This window comes from Zootermopsis nevadensis, unplaced genomic scaffold (assembly GCF_977971745.1).
Source record: "Zootermopsis nevadensis isolate Lab colony 2312 unplaced genomic scaffold, Znev_1.0 Znev_ptg000006l, whole genome shotgun sequence".
In the NCBI taxonomy this organism is placed as follows: Eukaryota; Metazoa; Arthropoda; class Insecta; order Blattodea; family Termopsidae; genus Zootermopsis; species Zootermopsis nevadensis.
Window position 1 is genome coordinate 13389833 of NW_028259138.1, and position 22658 is coordinate 13412490.

Genomic DNA, 22658 nt, shown 5'->3' on the forward strand with positions numbered 1-22658 from the left:
TTATCAAAGTCAATGCTGTGTCTGGTGGCTGTTAAAAGCCCAGCCACCACTGATCTCTGGCTCTCCAGTCTGGTGTCTCTTACGTGTTCCATAATCCTGATGGAGATATGACAGCCAATTTGTCCAATGTACTCCTTTCCACAAGAATATGGGATCCTGTAAACACCTGATTTTACATTTGGGAGCTGTCTTTGGTGGAATTGAATTGAGTGGCCATTTTGTTTATTTGTGTTTGTATTGTGTGGATGTCATGTTTCTGCTGAAGTCTGGAAATGCAATCAGTAGTTCCTTGGATTTATGGTGGTGTGCTCTGTGCTTACTGTTTTTTGTCGTGCTTCTCCTGGCGGGTCTGGGTCTGGATGTTCCCTTAATATCCTGCAGGGAGTAGCCATTGGCTCAGAGAATGGATCGGACAAGTAGTTCCGAGGTCCGGCTGGACTCTTCACAGATAGTGTTTGTTCTATCCATCAGGGTGGTGATGATGATCTCTTTTAAGCCGCAGGTATGTCTGTGTGGGTCATTTTCCTGTTGTCTGGGTGTCGGTTGACCAGATGTCCAGAAAAGGTAGATGGCAGTCCCTTTCTAGATCCACAGTAACTTGATGCCTTCTGGTTTTCCAACAAAAATTCTTTTTTTGCTATAGGCACCATACAGCAATTAAATTCCATCCTCGGCCAGTTTCTCAGAATGGGCAGTGTCCAACATAAAAATACATTAGTGCTGTATGAACCTGTCTGTTCCAAGAAGATATAAAGATAAGGAAATAGTGACAGAGAGAACTGTTTCTCCAACAAAATATAATATTACAACTGTACAAAAGTGTCCGTAATTTATTTTCCTTCTCATTCACTTTTTTTTTTCTTGTTTTCCAGTTTTGCTGCCACATCTAGGTTGATACTAGAGAGTGGTACACATTTGTTCTGTGCCAATAAAAATAGCTTCCAACTACAGTACAAAGCTAGAGGAATCAAACAAAAACCCAAACCAAATACATTAAAAAAAGCTGCAGCAAACAGATGTAAAATAGTACAACAAAAAATTCTCGTATCACGACATAACACAACCTACACAAAAACTGGAGAAGAATTGTGAAAAGTATCTTGAAATTTCATAAAGCAATGGTCAACTGTTGCTCTGAATTACAAGTAATGGCGTGTACCAAACTGGAATATATGACACATTAATATCACTGCCTCTAACGTGAAAGTAGAAGCAGAGTCATAGAAAAATTCCATATTTCTGCACAAACACCACGTGCTATTCGCTATTAAACACGAGTAAAAAGTCACGTACGCAGAAGGGCACAAAGCACAATGTTGACCAATCAACCCATGAAATCTCTTTACAAATTGTAAGGATAGCATTTGTTACACTAATTTAAAGAAAACATCACTCTGCACCAAGAACAGTTTAAGTTACAGCATAATTTAACCAGAAGCTGAAAAATAAATTCTCACGTACCAAAGAAGTAAACTGTAAAATATAATTCTCTGTTTCTTGGTACAACTTGACGTCTTCAGATATGGCAACTTGGAAAATTAAAAAAAAGGAAGTGGCTTTGTACAAAAAAATGTGTTTACAACACTTGAGTCTTTCTAGAACTAAAATAAATTGTGGACAGTGAGAAGACTCGTCAAGTCTTCATTCTGTCCCGCGTAATAATAATTATTATTATTATTATTATAAACACTAAAAAATAAGACTATGTTACATTCACACATACTGTAACAAAAACACAAACTGTTGGGTGCAGTATAAGAAATATTCTATCACAATGACAATGTAATGGAAAATATTGTTTCATAAAATCTCTCTACTTGGGATGATTACCATTAGACATACTTCCTCGTGTCACCACAGAGGACAAATTTTGGTCAAGAGTCTTCAAGTACATAACTAAGATGGATTTACTGGTTAATGAATGGTCCTCTACCAGAATATTCAAAATAAAAACTTTACTACGTCATTTATAAAAAGAAGTACGAAACATGCCTCGTTATTAAAGATTAAAAAGAAGTTTTGTTTGATAATCCATCTACAATGTCACCCTCAGCATAACAGACTGACACATGGCACGTGTTACCCTTCACCTGCTCAAACCCAGACGAAGGCTTCTACTATTGCCACTAACGACTTCTTGACCAATCACTGTCCCTAAAATAAATTTCTGCATATAAAGCACAATTATTAGATATGACTCAGTCAATGTGAAGAGTACAGAAAGGCACTTAACAAAGTGCATGACTGCGATGATTAAAAAAAAATAACATAAATTTCATCCGTCTCATACGATATAATTTTTGAATACTTTGCATCACCTTTAATTAGAAATTCCTGGTACATTCTTTTACTTTAAGTACAAAGGGTTGATCTATACTGTGATATGGCAGTTCAAGATATGGCCAACTTTTTTTTAAATATGTGTTAATAAACTTTCTTAATATCTTTCACCAGACCCTTCTTGATTTATGTTTTTCTCTTGCGCTTGGCACAATGCTTATCAATAAAATAAAACTAACAAACCAATGCCAGCCATCATCATAGTCTGAATATATGTACACAAGCGATTGAATGATGAACGCTGTCGGTGGTCGGTGAAGAGACTCGATGCCGAATCAGATGCGTATTTGCTCACTGAGCCGAGAAATCAGCCGGCTGAGGTGACAGATGCGGCATGAGTGGTGAGAGAGTGGTTTACATCTTCACAGAAGACATATGATAAATATATATATCTCATATTTATATATATAATAATAGTGATGCTGCATCTCAATAACAAGCACATCTTGATACGTCATTTGGACTTATTTTTATTAATAATTAATTTTTAAGTAAAAGCTCTCAGCTGCCAAACTGCAAAATACTACACTTCTTTTTCTCACCCTGAAAATATTGTTTGACTACAAGAGAGATCAAAAAATTGCCGTTTTTAACGCTCAAATTTAATTTGCTATTCGTATTTCATATACAGAGTGATTAATGATTTTATGTCAGTATTCCGGAAGCATTTTCATAATCTGAAATGTCCTATGAACGTGGGCCTGATTCTCGGTGGTTACTGAACTGTGGGTACGCATTGTACCAGAGTTGTTTAAACTAAATAGTAATTATGTCTATGTCTTTTACATTCTGAAAATAAGGACATGCATTTTACTTATAGGATTTGCAATGATAACACAAATGCTGCAGACAGAATACATCCAGATCAACAAGTTTTTTTAAGTGTTCACCACATCTGCAAGAAAGTGGTTAATTTCCCAGTGTTTTTTCACCGCCTGAATGTCCTCGAGAGAGAACGCAGTTGAGAAGGAAAACAACACTAAAATAGTACAACACAATTTAAGTGTAAGTAACTGAAGATTTTCTAAGTGCCTCCATGTACAGCAAATTAAAGTCTAAAGAACACTTTGTCCCCACTTAATGGTACCTGCACCTTGTCGTGGTGGTGGGGCTGAGTACCTCAGTGACCCCAAGAGCTATGCTGGCGGTAGCATAGCTACTGGTAGGGCCTCCCTAGCCAGATTTGGTCGAGGGGCAGAGGTCAGACTAAGACAGGTACCCTGGTCCTCCAGGTTGGGGGCTGGTCGCAAGGCTAACAGCCTTGCACCGTAAAAAGGAAGACGTTTCGAAACCTAAATCAAAGCCTCGGACAGACGGACCTAACAGAGGACCGAACGGAAGAGGAGAATTGAGGAGGCTGTGGACCGAATATGGACCGGAGAGCCATAGAACACTTTGTGATCAAGTTCTGTCTTTGTACCATACACAAAAAAACTCTTCAACCTGGGAACTTTGCTCAGAGGTTAGAATTGTGTCCTTCATTTAACAAAACCTTTCAGTTGTATTACTAATTACTAGCGAGGCTCAGTTTACCCACAGTGAAGTCATTAACACAATCATTTGTGACCAAATGCAAATCCTCGTGGAACAGCGGGAAGTAATTTCCACCGACTTTCTGTTAACCCTTTAAAGCCCAATGGTAACTATATTTCCCACCTGTTTTAACAATCAAACTCTTCATTTTTTATTTGCGTGGCCATGAAAGCCATGCATATATATGACTCCAAAGTTCTTATTATCATTACACATTCAGGAGGAAAATGAGTCACTTCTGTCATTAATTACAAACCAATCAGAACACATTAACACAGTATAAATACGTGCAGAGCATTCCTGAACACCTCCATAATGGAGAATGGAGAATTAGTTACATATTCACCGGACACTTCAGACTGAGAATGACCGCAGGAATACAGCAATCTTCAGAAATTTTGAAATAAAGTCTGAATCACCCTGTACAATCCCTCAATTATGTGGCACTCTTAATGCTTAGGGATGTCAAATTGGCATTACACTTCCTAACAAACCACAGTTTGGTTCAATGATTCATCCCCGGCTTTTCAAGTCATAGGGACGCGTAGGAATCTGGGAGCGCCTCCCATGCGCTAAAATATCATAAACCACATAAATGTGTACACGTAACTGGAAGTAATACAAAACGAGTCATGGACAAAAATTACACCAAACGTGTTAAAACAAGGTTGTTCTTGTCAAACATTCCGGATGAAGATACTTCCACCGTTAAAAACAATCACAGTTTCATTACGAATGTAAAAGATATGACACTTATTTTTTGTATCGTTATTTATACCAAACTGATGAAAAATAAAAATCACAAAAATTTACAATCCAATATTCCTTTTGTCAATTTGCATCCCTAGCCAAGGGAATATCCTTTTTGGTAGCCCATCCACAGTGAGGGGGAAGGATAATGAGACGTCAATAATAACAAAAGATAATAATACTACTATAGTCTCGTAACAAACCAGGGTTCCCACCCCATGTCTTAAGAACTGGAAATTGTTTTGACAATGTTCTTCAGAATCTGCTTCTCAGTAGTTTATAGCAGTGGGAGCCCTGGAAATGAACACACGATGACCAAACGTGTGTACAGGCACTGTTGGAAAGAGTTGGGGGGCTGGAACGGGGCAGACCGGCTAGTCCTTTACCAGCCGATAGATGTGGTGCTGAGCACCGTGTTCTGATGTTGACACTTCAAACACATACGCTGTGCAAAGCAACGTCTCCTGCGTCTCCCGATTTGTCACCACCTGAAAGCATTCAATGTCATCTCAGGGATTTAGAACATTAGAAGAACGTAACACGCATCAGAAGAAGGTTCAGATGGAACGTTGCATTTTAGAGTTCAAAATGATTATTAACTGACTGATTTTTAGTCTTATTTGATGATGATGATGACGAAACCCAAAAAATGAAGTTACGCCACAGTTAACCCCAGTGCCTTTTGAAATTTTTCTTAATTTGATCGGTACTTGAGATATAATTATATATTTTTTTTTATTATTTCATTCTTAAAAGTCAGGTGCAATTTATATTTATAAAATACGGTACTTATGTGAGACAAGTACTACTTATCAGAGTGTGACACATGATAAAATTCAACAAGTTTTGACTTACTGATAAAGAGTTACGCATATGTACAAACCATCGTTCAGCATGTGTTCAAATCATGGTGTTCAGAATAACCAATTACAAAGGGAACCCTCTATAATACACTTGCAGATTTGCTGTGATTGATTTAAGTAAATAAATAATAACATTCCACACTTTTCTGCCAACTGATGACGCAGCATAAACAGAAAGACTTCTGATTTCACCACCGGCTGAACCTACTGCCTGCCCAACGGAACTTATACAAGAAGCTACATATTATTCACACATGACTATAGGAAACTTCGGAACATAGGATTTGAGGTGCTCACGGCGGTGAGTCTGAAGATGGCAGTCTTCTGGGTTGTTGTGCCACGTCGTCTGGTAGAAGTTTACCGACGTTTCATAGGTCCTTGCCGTCTCACCATCGAGGCGATCGCCCTGATGAAGGACGCAGCCGTCGGTAAACTTCTACCAGACGACGTGGCACAACCATCTAGAAGACGGCCATCTTCAGACTTCAGAACAATGCTCAGTTTTATATAGTAAACCTTAGTTTCTTAGGAATGAGATAAAGACAAAAGATTCAGGAGTACTTAGTGGTTACCTGCAGAATGGTGAAGTTCTCAAGCACGCTGTTCATCATGTACTTTTCTGGAAGGTGTTTCAGTTTATGAATGAAGTTGATCATGTACTCGCACATGGGCGAACGATGGATGCGATACACGAAGCGGCCATTCTCAAACCTTGCATATTCTGTTTCAACCTTTTCAACCACTTGTTTGCCAAACGAGCACACTTTGGTGGAGCACGTGATGGTCATGTTCTCGTTGCTCTCATACCTACAAGAAGCAGAACCAATTTATTCTTTGGGGGGGAAGGTTAAATTACATCAATTCCCATGATGCATCCTGGACCAAAACAAAGAATCTACAATACTCGGCTCAAGATGCAAACAGCTGATATGTAGAACACTGAACTTTGTTTTGTGAACCAAATTCTGTAACAGACGAGCACTTTCTACGCGTTGTTCTAGGATGTTGCACCGCGCAGTCTCGGAGATGCCGATCGACATTTCAGAGGTGCTCGCCGCCTCCCTGATGATGGAAGCAGTAAGTACTTCTGAAATGTCAGTCTATACAGCACAGCATCATTTTTAATCAGACATCACAAGGTGACACTGACAAGTCAAGTATTCCAAGATTGGTCTTAGGGTTATAAAATTTATAAATACATGAAATGACAACAGCAACTATGCCCGTAGCATTTACATTCTAATGTTTAAGAATGACGCGTGAAAATAAAGATAATCATGGAAGAAATTAATCCAAACTTACAACTAGATGCTGATTTATACTTACTGACTGGTAACCCCATAGAATGCCCCTGCCTCATCCTGGATGTTAGTATTAAGGTCAGCCCAGAACTTGACAAGAAAGAATGCATTCTGTGGCCCCTTATCATAGAGTTCTTTGAGACCCCCCTTTTTCTCAGGGAATTTGTCATAGATCTGTCTCACATCTACAGCCTGTAGATAAAGAAAAGGAATCAAATAAGTTAAAAAAAATACTGTGTCAAACCATGATATTTCTTTTGTTAATTTAATTCAAACATTGACGCTTCGATTCACTGCTTTTCAACCACAAATCTAAATCATCAACTTGATCACGTCATTCCAAATTCGCAAGAATTTCACAAACTTTATAGGAGTAAGAACTTCACGCTGCCACAACCAAACACAACTGTGGGGCACAATCACATTCACAAGAGATTGTTAACAGTTCATAGCCGGATGAATCCAGTCCATACCCCCATACAACTTCCCGAAGATCCATTTTAATATCATCTTCCCATACACTTCTAGATTTTCTTAATGGTCTCTTTCCTACAAACTTTACAACCAAAATTCTGCTCTGCCCCATAAATTAATAGCATCAGCTGACATGTCCCATTCAATTCCAAGCACAATATATACATAAATATAGAATTAGATTAAATTAATACTGAACGTCAGGACAAAACTCACCTCTAACAGTGGATCTGCGTACGTGACTGATCCTCCTATGTGTACAAAGAGATGCTTATGATACTGAAAAACAAAAGGAAAACCAAATTCTAACTTACGGACACTTTAAGATCACAAAGTTCATATCACAGGGTTACATATGATTTGAATGCACGTAGCCTTCTCAGGCAATCAGCCGTGTAAGTAGGCATCATCAGACTCCAACCACTGTTCATATCGGTTCATTCATGGACAAGGACAGGGGGCTCCAAGAACCGGTCGTGGATGCAGACAAAATGAGCGATCATGTCACTTGTCACATTAACCCTAATGATGGACAGTCTCTGGTATACTGGACTGTATCGCCATACTTATACGGCGAGTTACTCAGGAAGAATGAATTATTTTATTATTTAGTGTTCTGTCTGACGACAGGTCCATATGAACAGGATCCTTCCATCCTTTTCTCAGACTGGGACCTGTTCATATACGTTCTTGGCAGATGATCCAGAAGTGGTTTGCCATTGCCTTCTTCTGTGTGTGAATGGAGTAATTGTTGGGATGCCACGGAGGAAAACTCCGTGTTGCCTAGACCACGGCCTTGCCCAACACAAGTTATAAATTCGAACCCGAGACCCCAGGATTACAAGGCCAGCGTTCTAACCGCTAGACCACCGTGGCTATCGAAGAATGAATAGCAGATTTAAATGATTTCAAATTAAAATATAAAATCAGTAACTTCTTGTAATAAAATTAAAAACACTCATTTCCTATAGTACACTGTCGTTCTTAGTGCTGCTGTTTATGCTAGGCCCACATAACACGCCACATAAAAAAATTCATGCAAAGCATGAATATATCAGACAAATATAAATCAAAATTAAATCATCCAAAAAAATTGATACGAGACCCCCCTTACACAAAAATTTAATTTATACTGAAAAGTATGTTCAGAACTTTTACAGATGAAACATGTGGATGGTCATTACTTCCCCTTTTTATTAATTAACTTTTTGCATTGCATAAAAGTACACCCAAAAACATTTTAATAATAAAAATATCTTAGCAAATTTATAAAAAGAGAAAATAAGAAATACTCAACACGTACAGTGTCCGCATCTCGCTGCTGTTCCATGAAAGCGGAGAATTCGACAAGGCGCAGCTTGTGCGTGGCAATAGCCCGCCCTTCCCACGGCGGAGGGGGCGGTGCCTGCAGACTCATGTCACTGGATGACACAGCTGTAGCTGGTTTGCCTGCATAGCCAGGCTGCGCAAACGGCTTCACACTGCAATTGACATTAATAACAACGCAATTTCAGCAAGGGTTGATCCCAGAACTGTCAAGGTTACGTAACGACTACCAGATCGTTTCTTAAAAACTGAATAACATTTACAAGACAGGCCCCTGTTCCCCAAGATTTAAAGTATAAGCCTTGTCCACAGCGCCACAGCAGTGCCAACTTTTAACAAATATGAACTATGGTATAAAATAATCCTTCCAGCACCAACAACATTTGGTCACAGGAGGTTCACCTTTGGCTGCTATTTGACCTATAGAAGTGAACCTCAAATCCTACGCCACTACCTATTGGATAGGAGGCTGGGTGGGCACAGAGGCTAGAGGAGAAATCCTCTGCCACCGTCAGGGATCGAACCAGTCGTCGTCCAGTCCATCCATAGCCACTCACTATACTGACCGAACTACCCCAACTTTGTCCGATACAATTGTACCGTACTGAATTGACCACTGTCACGTAAATTCTGAAAATAATGTTCTGTAATATACGTAGGATTCAAATGACTTGTGAATAATGTCGTACGTCGTGTTAAAATACTTACTCTTGCGATGTTCCTGGCTGCAACCCTGGCTGCCAGAACTGCTAACAAAAAGCAATCAATATCAAAACTCACATTAAAGGTAAATCGCAGTGAGGTGCTAAATTTTACAACTGGGACTTGCGTCAATTTTGTTTATGGCTCTTCTGTCTAGCAACAATTTCCTGAGCCACTTGTGACGTCGAATCAGTTTCATAACCAGTTTAAACTCTACAGATATCAATAAATAAGTTAGGAAATGCATGCACAAAATAATAAACCTTGTGTGTTCACCAGAATTTGACCTTTGACCTTCACGCATGGTGCCAGTATATCAAAATAGTCTGGATTAATGGCCTTTGCACGGCAGGGTGCGTGGTGACATCATCACGGAGAATTCTGGACATGGTTGCATAGCTGGTTGGAAATTCCTCATGCAGGAATTCTCCAAGTAACCGAGGTCGTTTAGAATTCCCCACGAGTCACCTCCACGCGCAAAAATTTATGTGTGTGCCCATTTCTGTTGTCCATTTTGGACAAAAATTGAAATGTGTCAATAAAATTTAGAAAAATTCTCCAATAACAAATACAATGAAACCCCATTCGATCATTTTCAAGTTATTATATGCAGATGGACAGGCACACAGACAAGGAAAAACTAGAAAGCACATTTCTACAAGTCTAGTGCAAACATGCCTTAAAAAGAAAGTTTCAAAGTTTTTACAGTTTCCTACTAATGTTATCATCATGTGACTATGGAGATCTGATGGCGGGAACAAGCACAGAATTCTGGCAGGAAAATTTCTTGGAAAGTGGTTTTACCGTCAAGACTTGAGATAGGCATGGAAAAATAATATTAAAATGAACATTCTACAACTAGGTTGCGAAGATGTGAACTGGATTTAACTGGTTGTCATATTCTGAGCTATATTTTACGGTCTCAAGCTGAAAATAAATCAAAATTTGCATTTATTGTCCATTTAAATCATTAGTAAAATAACAAGCAGCTAACACATTAATTAGCAGCTCCAATTAAAGCTTTTATCATTATTTCTTACCAGTTCATTTACTGGAGGTCAATCATACATAGTTTATGTCAATTTGTGGGAACGTTTTGGCATTTTTCATACCAAGCTGGTACATTTAAAGTGACCACTTGTAACCACGATGCCAGATTTTATTTATCCAGATATGGAAACGACCTACTCCTTCCTAATCCAGGGATGCATCACGCCATGGTGACAAGGAATCCACTTATTACAATAAGCGGAACAAGGAGTCAAGCGTAAAGCGGTCCTCGTATTAACGTTAACTGCTTTCTGCGGTGAACAAACGCACGTTTGTGACCACACACCTGGGAGATAATTCATCGTAATAATATTATTTGCGTCTACCTGTGGCCTATGCCCCCAGGAATATTCCTTTATCACATTGGCCTCTGCCAACATCTTCAGGGCTTGAGATGCAACGCAGCTACCTTAACCCTGTAAGTGGGCCCACCAGGTCTCCGAGTGCTTCGAAAAAAAGCAGGTTACATCGACTCAAAGGGCACAGAGAATGCTGAAGTAAGTTAGGTTATCTAATCCATACTCACAGCACCAGGATAAGAGACGGGCGATGCTAAGCCCAGGCTGGCCAACCCTGCAGCTGCAGCTTTGTTGTGGATTGCTGTGGCCGACACAATCTGTGCACTCGACATGCTGGACATAGTTTGGAGAGCCTTCTCTTTCGCTGCATGGTCCTGAGTGGGAGACTACGTCATGTCAACACAACCATCACCACCCAAAAGATCAAATTCTTAGTTCCCAACTGGGCATCGTTAAAGAAACTACCTTAAAAACTAAGGAGACAAAACATTTCGTGACAATAATTCTCATACAAAACATTACGTTGTAGTCGTTAGCTCTCTTAATTTCTGCATGGGAGGTCCAGGGATCACACCTTAGCACAGAGACCAACCAGACTGTGTGTGATTTTATATCATTTCTCTCAATCCCTCTGGGCGAGTGCTCAAAAAGTGCCTCAAGATACATCGCAACTGTTTCTTTCCACAACCCTTAAAATTCATCATCCTGCCATTTGGCGCTACGTATGACCTGTACAGTCGGCAATGTTTCTTCAAAAAACAAAAACCCTCGAATACTTGAAGAGCTTTTTTAATAAAATTCTGCTACTCAGCGTAAATTCTTGTCATGTGTTTGCGACATTTCTGGTCTCAATCTTGCCCCAGAATCATCTATCCTGACTGAGGCGAGGTTTTACTTAGTCCCTCCAAAGAAATGCCACGACGGTACAATCATCAAACACACCACAACCACAATCTCTGACATCCTTAATTGACTTAACGTGCAGTTCATCTGATGCAGTGGTACCACCATTAAACTGTACGTAAGAATCAACACGAGAATGGATAACCCAACATAACTCAATTTTAATTAAATGTAATACTACAGATATTTTTGTAATTTTCATTTAAATTCGACAATTTTAATGATACGAGCACAAATAATTTTTTTGAGATTGCAAAACAAAAACAAAAAAATTGCAAAAATGTTCTGCGTCTTACTTGAATAAACAAGAAAAAAATTCATGAATGAAATCTTTTGTTACTTCAATAAACTTTCGCTACAGTATCGATAAAGTAAAATAGATCATCGTGATTTAAGATGTGATCACGAGTAGTTCGGTTCAATTTTCAGCCTCCGTCTGGTTGACGCCTTACTTTTTCCCAAACCAAAGCACTTAAGAGAGAAAACAATTTTTCTCAACCTAAAATCCCACGTGACCTGCCCTGTGATTGGACGTGAATGATATTTAATTTGTCCGCCAATCTGGCAAACCATCTACGATCTTTGTAAAGTATCAATTCTGTCAGTTACTTGGCATGCACTTTTCACACCACCAAGCAGGTGTTACAGCTCACTTTGAACCTTGACCTTTCTGAAGAATTTGTCTGCCATCTTGTACACCTTTCAACATTTGGCAGGAGTCCGTGAATCGGGGGACTGCTCCCATCACAAGGCCTCTTCTACCTTCGGAGGACAGACACATACGTCCATGCCTCAAACGGGATTCAAACCCACAATCGGCCGCTCTACCTCAATAATAATCTGTCAAAATGCCTGTCCTCTTAACGCACAAACCTCCTTTGCACTGTTTTGTTAACGAAACTGCTATTTACCTGGTGAGATCTGAGGTTCTCACAGCAGCAAGTGTGTTACTTAATTATACTTACCACTTTGAGTTTGGCCTGTATCTCTCGGAGCTTCCTCCTGGCAAGCACCTGAATATGCGAGCTCACTTGTTTCCGGGTTCTCGTTTTTCCTGTACGCAGCTTGATGTATCTAGCAATCAGCTCATTGCGACCTGCGGTGGGAAAGGAAAATCGGTAAAATTACGTGCTTTCATCTTCTAAAAGGAACATTTCATGGAAACTCACTTTCCACCAACAACTGTAAAGGGCGCAATAATTAATATCGCGGCAGATATCGGAACTTACGAGATTTTTGCAACAGTAGCGCCATTTAATGTGTGGTTCTGAAATTAGAACTACGCAGTGTGTCAACACGCAACTATGGAACAATGATAATATGAAATGGAAACATGACAGCCATGCAAAAATTATGATTTAATTTTCAATCTGAAGGCAGTAACCAATGGGCTAGTAAAATTATGAATATAATTTTTTTTTTTTTTTACAAAAATAGATTATTGATTAAGCATGACGAGAACAATTACAAACTAGTTTTAAAAAATTTTAACATAACATCAGTAAAAAATTCTTCCTAAAATATAAAAAAAACATACAATTAATAACATCTGTAAAATACTCATTTTGTCCAACAAACGCTACTTAAATAGGAATTGTTTCTTTCATATCTTCCACTCCTTCAGAAGTACTTCTAAAAGCTGCCTAATTGAAGAAGCACTTCCTGTCCTGAGAACTCTATCAGATTCTTCATTTTACTGACTTAAGTAGTTACTAGGGCAATTCTTGTCAACTCAATTTAACTAATTCCATAACGCATGAGAAGCTGACAGTTGCTCAGCTTTTAGTGAACCCGAAGGTGTACAAATATTACCATATTCACAGAAGACCACCACAGGACCCAATTTTGAGCCAGCTGATTCCAGTTCACCCCTTCATTCTGATCCATTTTAATATTACTTACTTAGGATACTGGGAACGACCCGTTCTTCAAGTGCCTGAGCACTGCGGGTCCCAACTTTTCGTTGCCTTGATCTATATAGACATTTTGACAATTATTTATTTTAATCCGTCTTATCACAATATTTAAAATTTCTTATAATTAAGATAATAAAATATCATTGATGTTCCATATCGATTGATCGATTTACATTTTGGAACATTTTACACAACATGTTTCAGTTTTTATAAAACCATCATCAGGTGTAAAATATCTACGAACTTAAAACTCAAATATGATTCCATTTGGTGACGGATTAAAATAAATAATTGTTATAATATTCACAATATGACGCAATTACACTATCTTATAGACATTTTGGTAGGACTCCTTGGACGAGGGACCAGCCCGTCGCAAGGCCTCTACCTGTACACAGGACAGACATCCATGGCTTGAGTGGGATTCGAACCCACGGTCCCAGCGACCAAGGGACACGAGGCCCACGCCTCAGACCGCGTGGCCACCATGACAGCCAATTTTAATACTAACCTAACCTAATCACCTTTACAAATTATAAATTATGAAGCTCCTAATTACGCAGTTTTCTCCCATTCTCCTGTTACGTTCACTTTCTTAGGTCAAAATACTGGAAACCACTTCATTCCTGAATAACTCCCTTCTACGTTCTTCCCTAAGAGTGATAAATGAAGTTTCACACCCGTTCAATTTAAATCTCAAATCCTGTGAAGTCTTTTCAAAACACGACTCGACGTCTATACTTTTCACTCAAGTGTCAAGCGAAAACTTTCCTGAACACTGCCCCCAAGTCAGAGGCTATCAAAGCATAATCGACTTCCTCCTGATGAACACAAAAGCTTGGAGAATCAACGAAGTTAGCTTATTCATACACGACTATCTTCCTACTGACGCACTACGATGCTTTTTTTTTTCTTTTTTCAGATTTAACTACAAAGTTTCGACAAAACCGGGCATGACCAACGAGAGGAAAGGGTTGTAGTCAGAGTGTGTACACTGAAACGAGTAGGACAAACGTTGTTTTGCTTTAGTTCAAACAACTCTTTCATCTTGCTGTTTCCACTTTCGTGATGAAACTAGAGAGTGGGAGGAACCGAAGCAAAGCTTACATGAGCGAGTGTGGACGCCCGTCATCTAACACAACAGCAGCCAGCCACGCGAGAGGACAAAGAATATACGGAGAAACACAAGTTCGCCTTTCCTTCATCTTCCATTCCATCTCACGTAACTTCTAATGACCCATGCGAGAGACACTGCTACCTACCGTCGTACGATTTATATAACAACGCTACATCAACTGCAGAACAAAAATTCTGCGCGCTTAACAACGAAGTCCAGACCTTCTATGAGACTCACCCATCGGTTACTGGGGGGTCTCTTCCCCCGAGGGCAAAGTGCTGACCAGTACCGATGTCAAAATCGAGTAGGGGCTATATCTCCTCTCCCACCCAGCGCCTACATGGCGTGGACAGCTGTTTGGGCGACAGTGTGATATGTTCATCTGACATTCTGCTCGACTCATTAGCCTTGATATTAATTAATCAGATGCAAAGACATTAATGCCCATGTTATTTTTTCGCATGCCTATATCGCAGCACAGATAGAATTAAATTAAATATTTGCCATGAAGGGGTCTGACATCTCGTGCCAATATTTTGTACTATAAGATTTCTGTAAAAATGTGTGCAAATAAGAAGAAATTCTGCCGGCAAATTTTACTGGAGATCCCCTCCCCCCCCCCCCCCCCAAAAAAAAAAAACACCTTTCTCCGGACTCCGTTCTGGAAATGAAAATTAAAGACGCGGATAAGTGGACGAACGGAGACGATGACCCGCCGTCTATGAGTCCACTTCGAAAACTGCGTTACTCCACACAAGTATTACTCCCCCGTTAATACTGACGGTGATGAACTGGAAAAGGACAAGGCATGTAGCAAGCGCGAGGAGAAACAGATACAAATCATTTATCCGCTCATTGAAATGGGAACACGACACAGATTCATGAGAGATCAACTTGTAAAATATAAGTATATATTAAATCTTGTCCGTCTAATCACAATAATTCTTATTAAATATTAAAATATTACAATAATTAACATTTAAAATATTTAAAATATTAAATGATGCTCTTTATCGAAATATTCGATTTACATTAGACCATCATTTTTCATGTTTCACGACATGTTTCAGTTCCTAAAAGAACCATCCTCAATGTTAATTATTGTAATATTTTAATATTTAATAAGAATTATTGTGATTAGACGGACAAGATTTAATATATACTTATTATATCACAATATGACGCAACTTTACCATCTTGTAAAATATAATTACTGAAAAACATTACGACTAGATTCATGGCTTGTCGTCACCACCAAGACAATTTGGATTGGTTAAATGGAGGACCTTGTGATAGACCGTGGACGCAAGACGCCTAGCCGAAACAAGAAAAGCATGCAACATTTTGTGCGGGAAAACTTCGCGGAAAGAAGCTTCTCCAAAGGTTGCTGGCAATGATACCAAGAATTTTGGAAACCGCAGGCGTATATGTTTCGGTAGTTGGGTCTACTCCCATCTTCATGTGACTGGTTGTCATGCTGACAGATTTATTATCGTCTGAAGATCAAGAAGTGATGACATTCGACGATGGTATAGTGTTTTCGTACAGTCCCGGGTTAGATCCCAAAATAAGTTATTAATTTGTCAGAATAACGATTCATGAAGATTCGAGCAAAGTGAATGAATCTCAATATATAATAAAGCTAAGAATTGAAGTTAAGGCAGGAATATATAGTAGCAAATACAGCAATAAAGAATATAGATAGATCAAAGTAAGAGAAGAAAATGGAGGATAAAAAATGGGTTTGTTCCTCTGTGCTGCCACTGTGAGCAATTTAATCCTCCGACCCACGGAGAACGGTCCCTGCTGACTACTGGAGCATGTGATCAAACCATCTCGCGTTCAGACCACTCACCGGAAATATCAAATTAGCAGTCCCCGAGACGTGTAGGTGTGGACGGACAGTGGGATGTGTGAACGTCGCTTAGCTCACCACTGTCCCAGCGTCAGGCAGACATCCCTCTGCACTTGCGATGAGAGACGGTGGACATTCGGAAAATTTGTCAGACAAGACCTAAATGCAGTTATTTTGGTATTGTTTTGAACCACCAAAATAAGTAAAGACGCTTGACGAAGTACCTCAAGAGGAGTGGAATTAGCAGAAAAATGTCTTCAGGAGCATGGAGAATACCGTTAAAATCTCCAAGGCTTACTTGGGACAATATTCCAGCAAACATAACAGAAGTTAAAACTACGTGGGGAAGAAGCCCTCCTTGAGGAACCAAACAGTCGCTCAAATAACTTCCTCAAATGAGGCTGCCATAGCAATGCATCCTATCCCAAGCATGTACAACCTACTCAACATCCATTTTTTTTTTAGATACATTTTAATATTATCCTCCCACCGACGCCTGGGCCCTCCAGATGGTGTCTCTCCTTCAGGTTTTCCAAACAAAATTGATATGTACTTCTCGTCTATCATGTGTGCTACATACCCATCCAATTTCAACATCCGCAAATTGATCAGATTACAAATTAAGAAGGTTCTGATTACGCATTTTTCTCAAGTCTCCGGTTACTCCCGTCTCTTGGATCTTCATATCATCCTAAGAACTTCTGTTAACAAACACTTTCGATCCTATGATCTATGATCAACGCAGAGATCAAGTTCCACATTCCTTCAATTACTGGAAGACGAGGTTTCAATTTCGTGTCTGGTAACAGCGGGCAAGATCTTCTCACCATCAGTTCCAGACCGGTTCTGGGGCCAACCCAGCCTTACTCTCTGGGGATAATGTGGACGAAGCGTGACTCTAATCACTCTCTTACATACAGCAGTGAGATTAACAATTCTTGGAGCTTTACCTTCAATCTCCTTGCCTTTAACATTTCATTTGCTACGAGTAGAATTGTTATATCACCATGGCTCGATTTCCCGAGTCTCGTTTATTGACATGGGGTGAACCATGTTAAAAGGAGAGGCTTTTTACTTGATGGAAGGAAGAGCGTGGAAGGGGAGAGGGGTTGGTAAAGGTGAAATACCTAGCTCCTTGCTTTCGCGCAGAGTCTGTCAAGTGATGAGTACAGGCTCCATGGATGAACACGATGGTTCTACGACAACAAAATGTTATTAACCTGCCCCCCCCCCCCCTACCGTGTTTACGTCAGAACCAAGATGAAAATGCCGAACGTTGCCATCTGGCGTACTAACAAATACACTTCTGGTTAAAAAATGTCTTTCGAAAAACGATGCATTCTACCTCAGACGGCAATCGGGGCACTCCAGCACCAATATCACGTGTTCCAATACCGTTCGGGGAATTGATTGTGGTGTTCGTGTTTTTTTTTTGTGTGTTCTGTTTTCCTGTACAGGTTTGGGGCTTTGGGGATGGCAGGCAGAATCCCCATCGAAAGAGCCCTACTAAATACCTACGGCATTCTAAGTTTCGTTGAATAGGACAGACCAGAATCCTATAATCAGTGATAACTGATAACAGGCCTGTTTTTGTGGGGTACACAAGAAATACACGAAGAATAAAGGTAATGAAGACCGTCACAAGCATTCTCGTGTTTCACGAGAGCCTGTAACATGAAAATTCCCATTTATGTAGTTAATTAAGTTGACTCTATCCATTAGCTGAATCTGATCTTAGTGGATTCGCGGCACCGAAAACATTTATTCTGGGGCGACGTCCTGATATAATTTTAAGTGCTACATATATAAGCTAACTTAATGTATGTAACATGGGGTTACTGAAACATTTCCTGCAACAAATTAGCCGAATATTTGTACTTGACATATGTTATTTTGTTTTTTGTGGAAATTTCTATTTGATTTTGACACAAAAGTGCATATAATGACCTCACAATGAACAGGTCCACACGCCCGGACGTCACTTCGGCGTTCATTATTTCCATAACAAGAGTAACATATTTTAAAGGTCTACCAACACAGAACCTTCCTGATCCACTAGATTCGAAGTCCCCCCCTCTCGTCCTGTCACTACGCCGTCGAGAACGGGGCCTTCTTTCGCGGGGGTAAATACGGCAGAAAAGTGTAGCTGGCCTCTCATCTCCACCTAATGCCGAAGTTAAGAACGCAGTGGACCACCACAGCTGCACGGTGGTCTAGCGATTAGAACGCTGGCCTTGTAATCCTGGGGTCTCGGGTTCGATTCCCGGCGGTGCCCGAATTTATAACTTGTGTTGGGCAAGGCCGTGGTCTAGGCAACACGGAGTTTTCCTCCGTGGCATCCCAACAATTACTCCATTCACACACAGAAGAAGGCAATGGCAAACCACTTCTGGATCATCTGCCAAGAACGTATATGAACAGGTCCCAGTCCGAGAAGAGAAAAGGATGGAAGGATCCTGTTCATATGGACCTGTCGTCAGACAGAACACTAAATAAATAAACCATTTCTGCCACTCAAATTTTAAAAGAAATGACAATACTTTAATTAAAGTTATAAGCGCACTGATCTTAAAATATTTGAGTTGTAATTTTAGATCCATTCAAACACAGCTTGTCTTACTGAAGGCGACTGTCATCTGGAATGTTACGCCGTGTTGTCTAGAACTAGAATTTTACGGACGTTTCACAGGTGTTTACTGCCTCCATCAACAAGGAGAGAAATCTCTTTAAATCTACATCATCAGCTTCCCGTCTATGCCGCGTGAATCAGCAACGATTTAAAGAGTTTTAAGTCGCTCAGGCAAGCTGGCTTAGACTGAACCCTATCATTTATATATAAAGGTCGCTCTGAAATTATAAATCCATCATTATTAACTTACATTTTTAACCCCAGAGTAAAAAGTGAGGCCTTCTTATTCTTGTTAAAATTTCCTGCTTGTATCCCGGAATATAAAAAGGTAAGAGTGACCCTACAATGGCTAAGAAAATACACAATTATCTCAAAACACAACACTTTTAACAGTTTATTTAAATTATGACAATTTATAACCAATGGGAATGGACATATCTCAGTAGTATGACGATTAAGGTAGGTGCCGGATGACCGGGGTTCGATTTCCGGCAGAAAAGGAATTTCCCGTCAGACCAGGCTCGGGGTCTACTCGGCCGCCTATCCAATGTGGATCGAAGTTCCCTCCTCGGAGGGAAAGCGGCCGGGGCATGAAACTAGCTGCTCCAAATATAAACACTGAATCTCCACTCACGCCTCTCCGGACCGCGGGGTCCATAATCGTTTAGACACAGAATGAATCTGTTTAATTACAAAGTTAATCAGACACCTCTTCTAATTTAGGAGATGTCGTAACGACTGCTCTTGTGTTGCTAATGTAATCTATAGCAGCACTGCCATCTTCAGGAACTGAATTTTCACTGGCTAACATCCTACAATCTCAATGACTAATTATTTAATTATTCTAACCAATGATATTGTCCAGACTCTGTGCCTCACTTAAAACATCTTAACACCTTTCTTATAAGCTTATCTTCAATGTTGATCTTTTGGGTTGTAATGCCTGTAAGTGCCCCTGAGCGCCGTGAGAACCTCAAAACTCATACATGTTTATTATTATTATTATAATTATTATTATATCTATTCACCGCTTTATAGGGTATTTACTTCTATGTACCCGAGACAAACTTTGCCCCTGAGGTACATAGAGCAGCAGCTATTTCCGAAATACATTTTGTTTTTAATACGTGTTACATGTATTATATAGTTTTATTGTGAGGAATGACTACATATCTTTCGAAATTTGTATGAAGATCCTAAAATGGCAGTTTTCTGAAGTTCCCTGATGTCGTGTTCGCCCGGAATGTTGGCCAAATATTTTCTGAGTGACCTGGAGACAGTTCCAGTTGCTCCTATAATTATTGGAATTACTTTCACTTTCATTTTCCACTTTATTATTATTATTATTATTATTATTCTACTTCCATCGGTCGGGGCGTGTTACATTTCTGCAACGACACATCCTTCAGTGCAAGAAAGCGACTGTAGGCGACCATCTCTCCTGTTGTCTTGTCATAGATCGCCATCCTTCTCTGGTCTCCTCCCGTCTAGCTCCAGCACGTGGTTTGAACGGGAGATCTGTCAATTTCCGCGCGTTCCTCCCAGCCCGCCCTTTCTTTGTGCCATCGCAACTCCACCCCCACCCCCCACCCTCCCTCACTCCCCATCTTCTTTCATTTTCTTCCGAGGCTCACTAATTGCACATTCTTCGCATAGTTTCTGCTCAATGCGTATCACCCAGTTGGCTTGCTTGCTGGCAGTATTATAGCTAGCCTCGACAGCAGCGCCCAACATAAGAGGATGCTCGCGTGCATGGTATTTTGGCGGGCAACTTATTTTCGCTCCAAAACAAAGCTATAATACATAGAAGCTCTGGAAGGTCTTTGTACCAAACTACTGCACTCTTGCATTTGCAATAAAACACTGCGTGACATTTGTAACACGTAATCAACTCCTAAAACATCAGCGAACAAAGTCTTATCCTCACATATCACACGATTAACCCCAAACACAAGGCTAAATAAAAGTGTCCCGAGAGTTAGTGCAGTGGTTAATATTCCAGATTCGCATTTCGGAAGTCTTCGCTTCTCATCTCCTATCGGTTTCCTACTGTCCTCATTCTTCGGGGTAATCCTCAGACGAACGTCAGAGCAGTGACTCCAAATGGGCTACTTCTTAGAAGTCTTACCACTCACATCCAAGGCCATCTTCCTATTTATTATTTTCGACACTATTAAATATCATACAGCTGAAACAGCGTTGTTAAATAACATAAGAATAAGCCGTCTCATGAATCTTAGAAGAGATGAAATACGTAGAGAACGGAAGATGGTAAATATCGACAAGTTTTTTTCGTGATTTATATTTCAAAGTCAAGAAAGTAGCTAGAAAGGGCTCATCGTATGAAAGAACTACACATAACATAAACCACTTTGCCTAAAACATTTCTAGTGTTTTTATTTAACGAGATGTACGCTCATGGGGGATGCAGCCTGATTTCGTGGGGTTGGACCTACAGAAAGCCACAGAACAACAGTGCGTTCCTAGGGCCTTCAAAAATATAAGGGCGACACTACTTCGTGGCCAAAACCTCAAATGCTTCTTACGTAATAAATAATAATAATAATTTGTAATTAAGTTGACTAAGTTGGCTTTAGCTTAACAGGGGCACAATCACTTCAAAAAAATTTCTGGAAATTTCTCCCAGACTGTTGTGTAATGCTATGATGTGGTGAAACTGTCTCTGTAGGACTGGGCGATAACCCTGATGACAGAGGCAGCAAGGACCTATGAAACCTTGGTAAACTTCTACCAGACTACAGGGCATCAACCTGTCGAAGCAAATCCATCTTTACTATTTCTACGAGTTCGGGCTTTGGTATGTCGGTGTTGAACCTGCGGGTTATACTATTAGGAACTTAATTAGTTACTTAGTTAGTTAGTTAGTTAGTTCGTTAGTTACGAGTACGTGAATATGTACCTTCTGTTCAGTATGTGCTTTTGGCCATAGGTGAATGTAAGCCCGTTCTTTGGCATACTCCTACAAGAATATTCTAATGGCGTGAGGTCAGGAGACTTTTTGATTCCGATCGTTCTGGTAGCAAGTCCTCAAGCTTACGCCGCACTGGCAGTGGAAATTGGCAGGGAATCCGTCGTCTCGAAATGTCAACAACTGCTGTGGCTTTAACCAGTCCTCAAACATACCTCGAAAATTGAACTCGACAAAGAATGGCCCATCGACCTGCTGCCCCAACACTGCACAGAAAATATCCAACTTTGGGTAATTCTGCTGTTGCCTGACAGAGCGTTTTCCCTAACCTAGTCGCCGGTAGCTTCGTCAATAAACATCATCGGAGATTAGTTTCATACATGCTCCCCTTACCCAATCCGATTAGGGTCACCGTCTTATGACAGTCCCCGGAAAGTCCCTCTGCCACAGGTAACATTTCTCAATTAGTTTCGGTACCATTTTCCTTAATGGAGTTCTTTACAGGTGGATTCTTTATAAATGTAGTTCCACATCGTCTCTGCGCGAACAACACTTGCGAAGTTTTTCAACTCGCGGGTGCAGCACCAGCAGGTGGCTTTTCCGGGAAAATCTTTATTCGTCCCTGCAGTCTGGCGTTTGATTTATTAAAGTAGATTTGGTGATATAAACAT

General features: G+C 40.1%; 1 protein-coding gene across 1 annotated transcript in view; it reads right to left on the reverse strand.

The window, feature by feature from the left end:
- Positions 1 to 810: 810 nt before the first annotated feature.
- The window catches only part of sd (TEA domain transcription factor 1 homolog scalloped), a 146560-nt gene continuing 124712 nt past the window's right edge, over positions 811 to 22658 (reverse strand). Inside the window, exons 5-12 of the mRNA XM_087343821.1 lie at positions 12507 to 12637; positions 10866 to 11024; positions 9296 to 9336; positions 8565 to 8742; positions 7478 to 7540; positions 6813 to 6979; positions 6059 to 6293; positions 811 to 5111 (exon numbers count right to left, since the gene is read on the reverse strand). Of these exons, the coding sequence (XP_087199947.1) occupies positions 4998 to 5111; positions 6059 to 6293; positions 6813 to 6979; positions 7478 to 7540; positions 8565 to 8742; positions 9296 to 9336; positions 10866 to 11024; positions 12507 to 12637 (1088 nt within the window). The 3' untranslated portion in view covers positions 811 to 4997. The remainder of the gene's footprint in view (positions 5112 to 6058; positions 6294 to 6812; positions 6980 to 7477; positions 7541 to 8564; positions 8743 to 9295; positions 9337 to 10865; positions 11025 to 12506; positions 12638 to 22658) is intronic.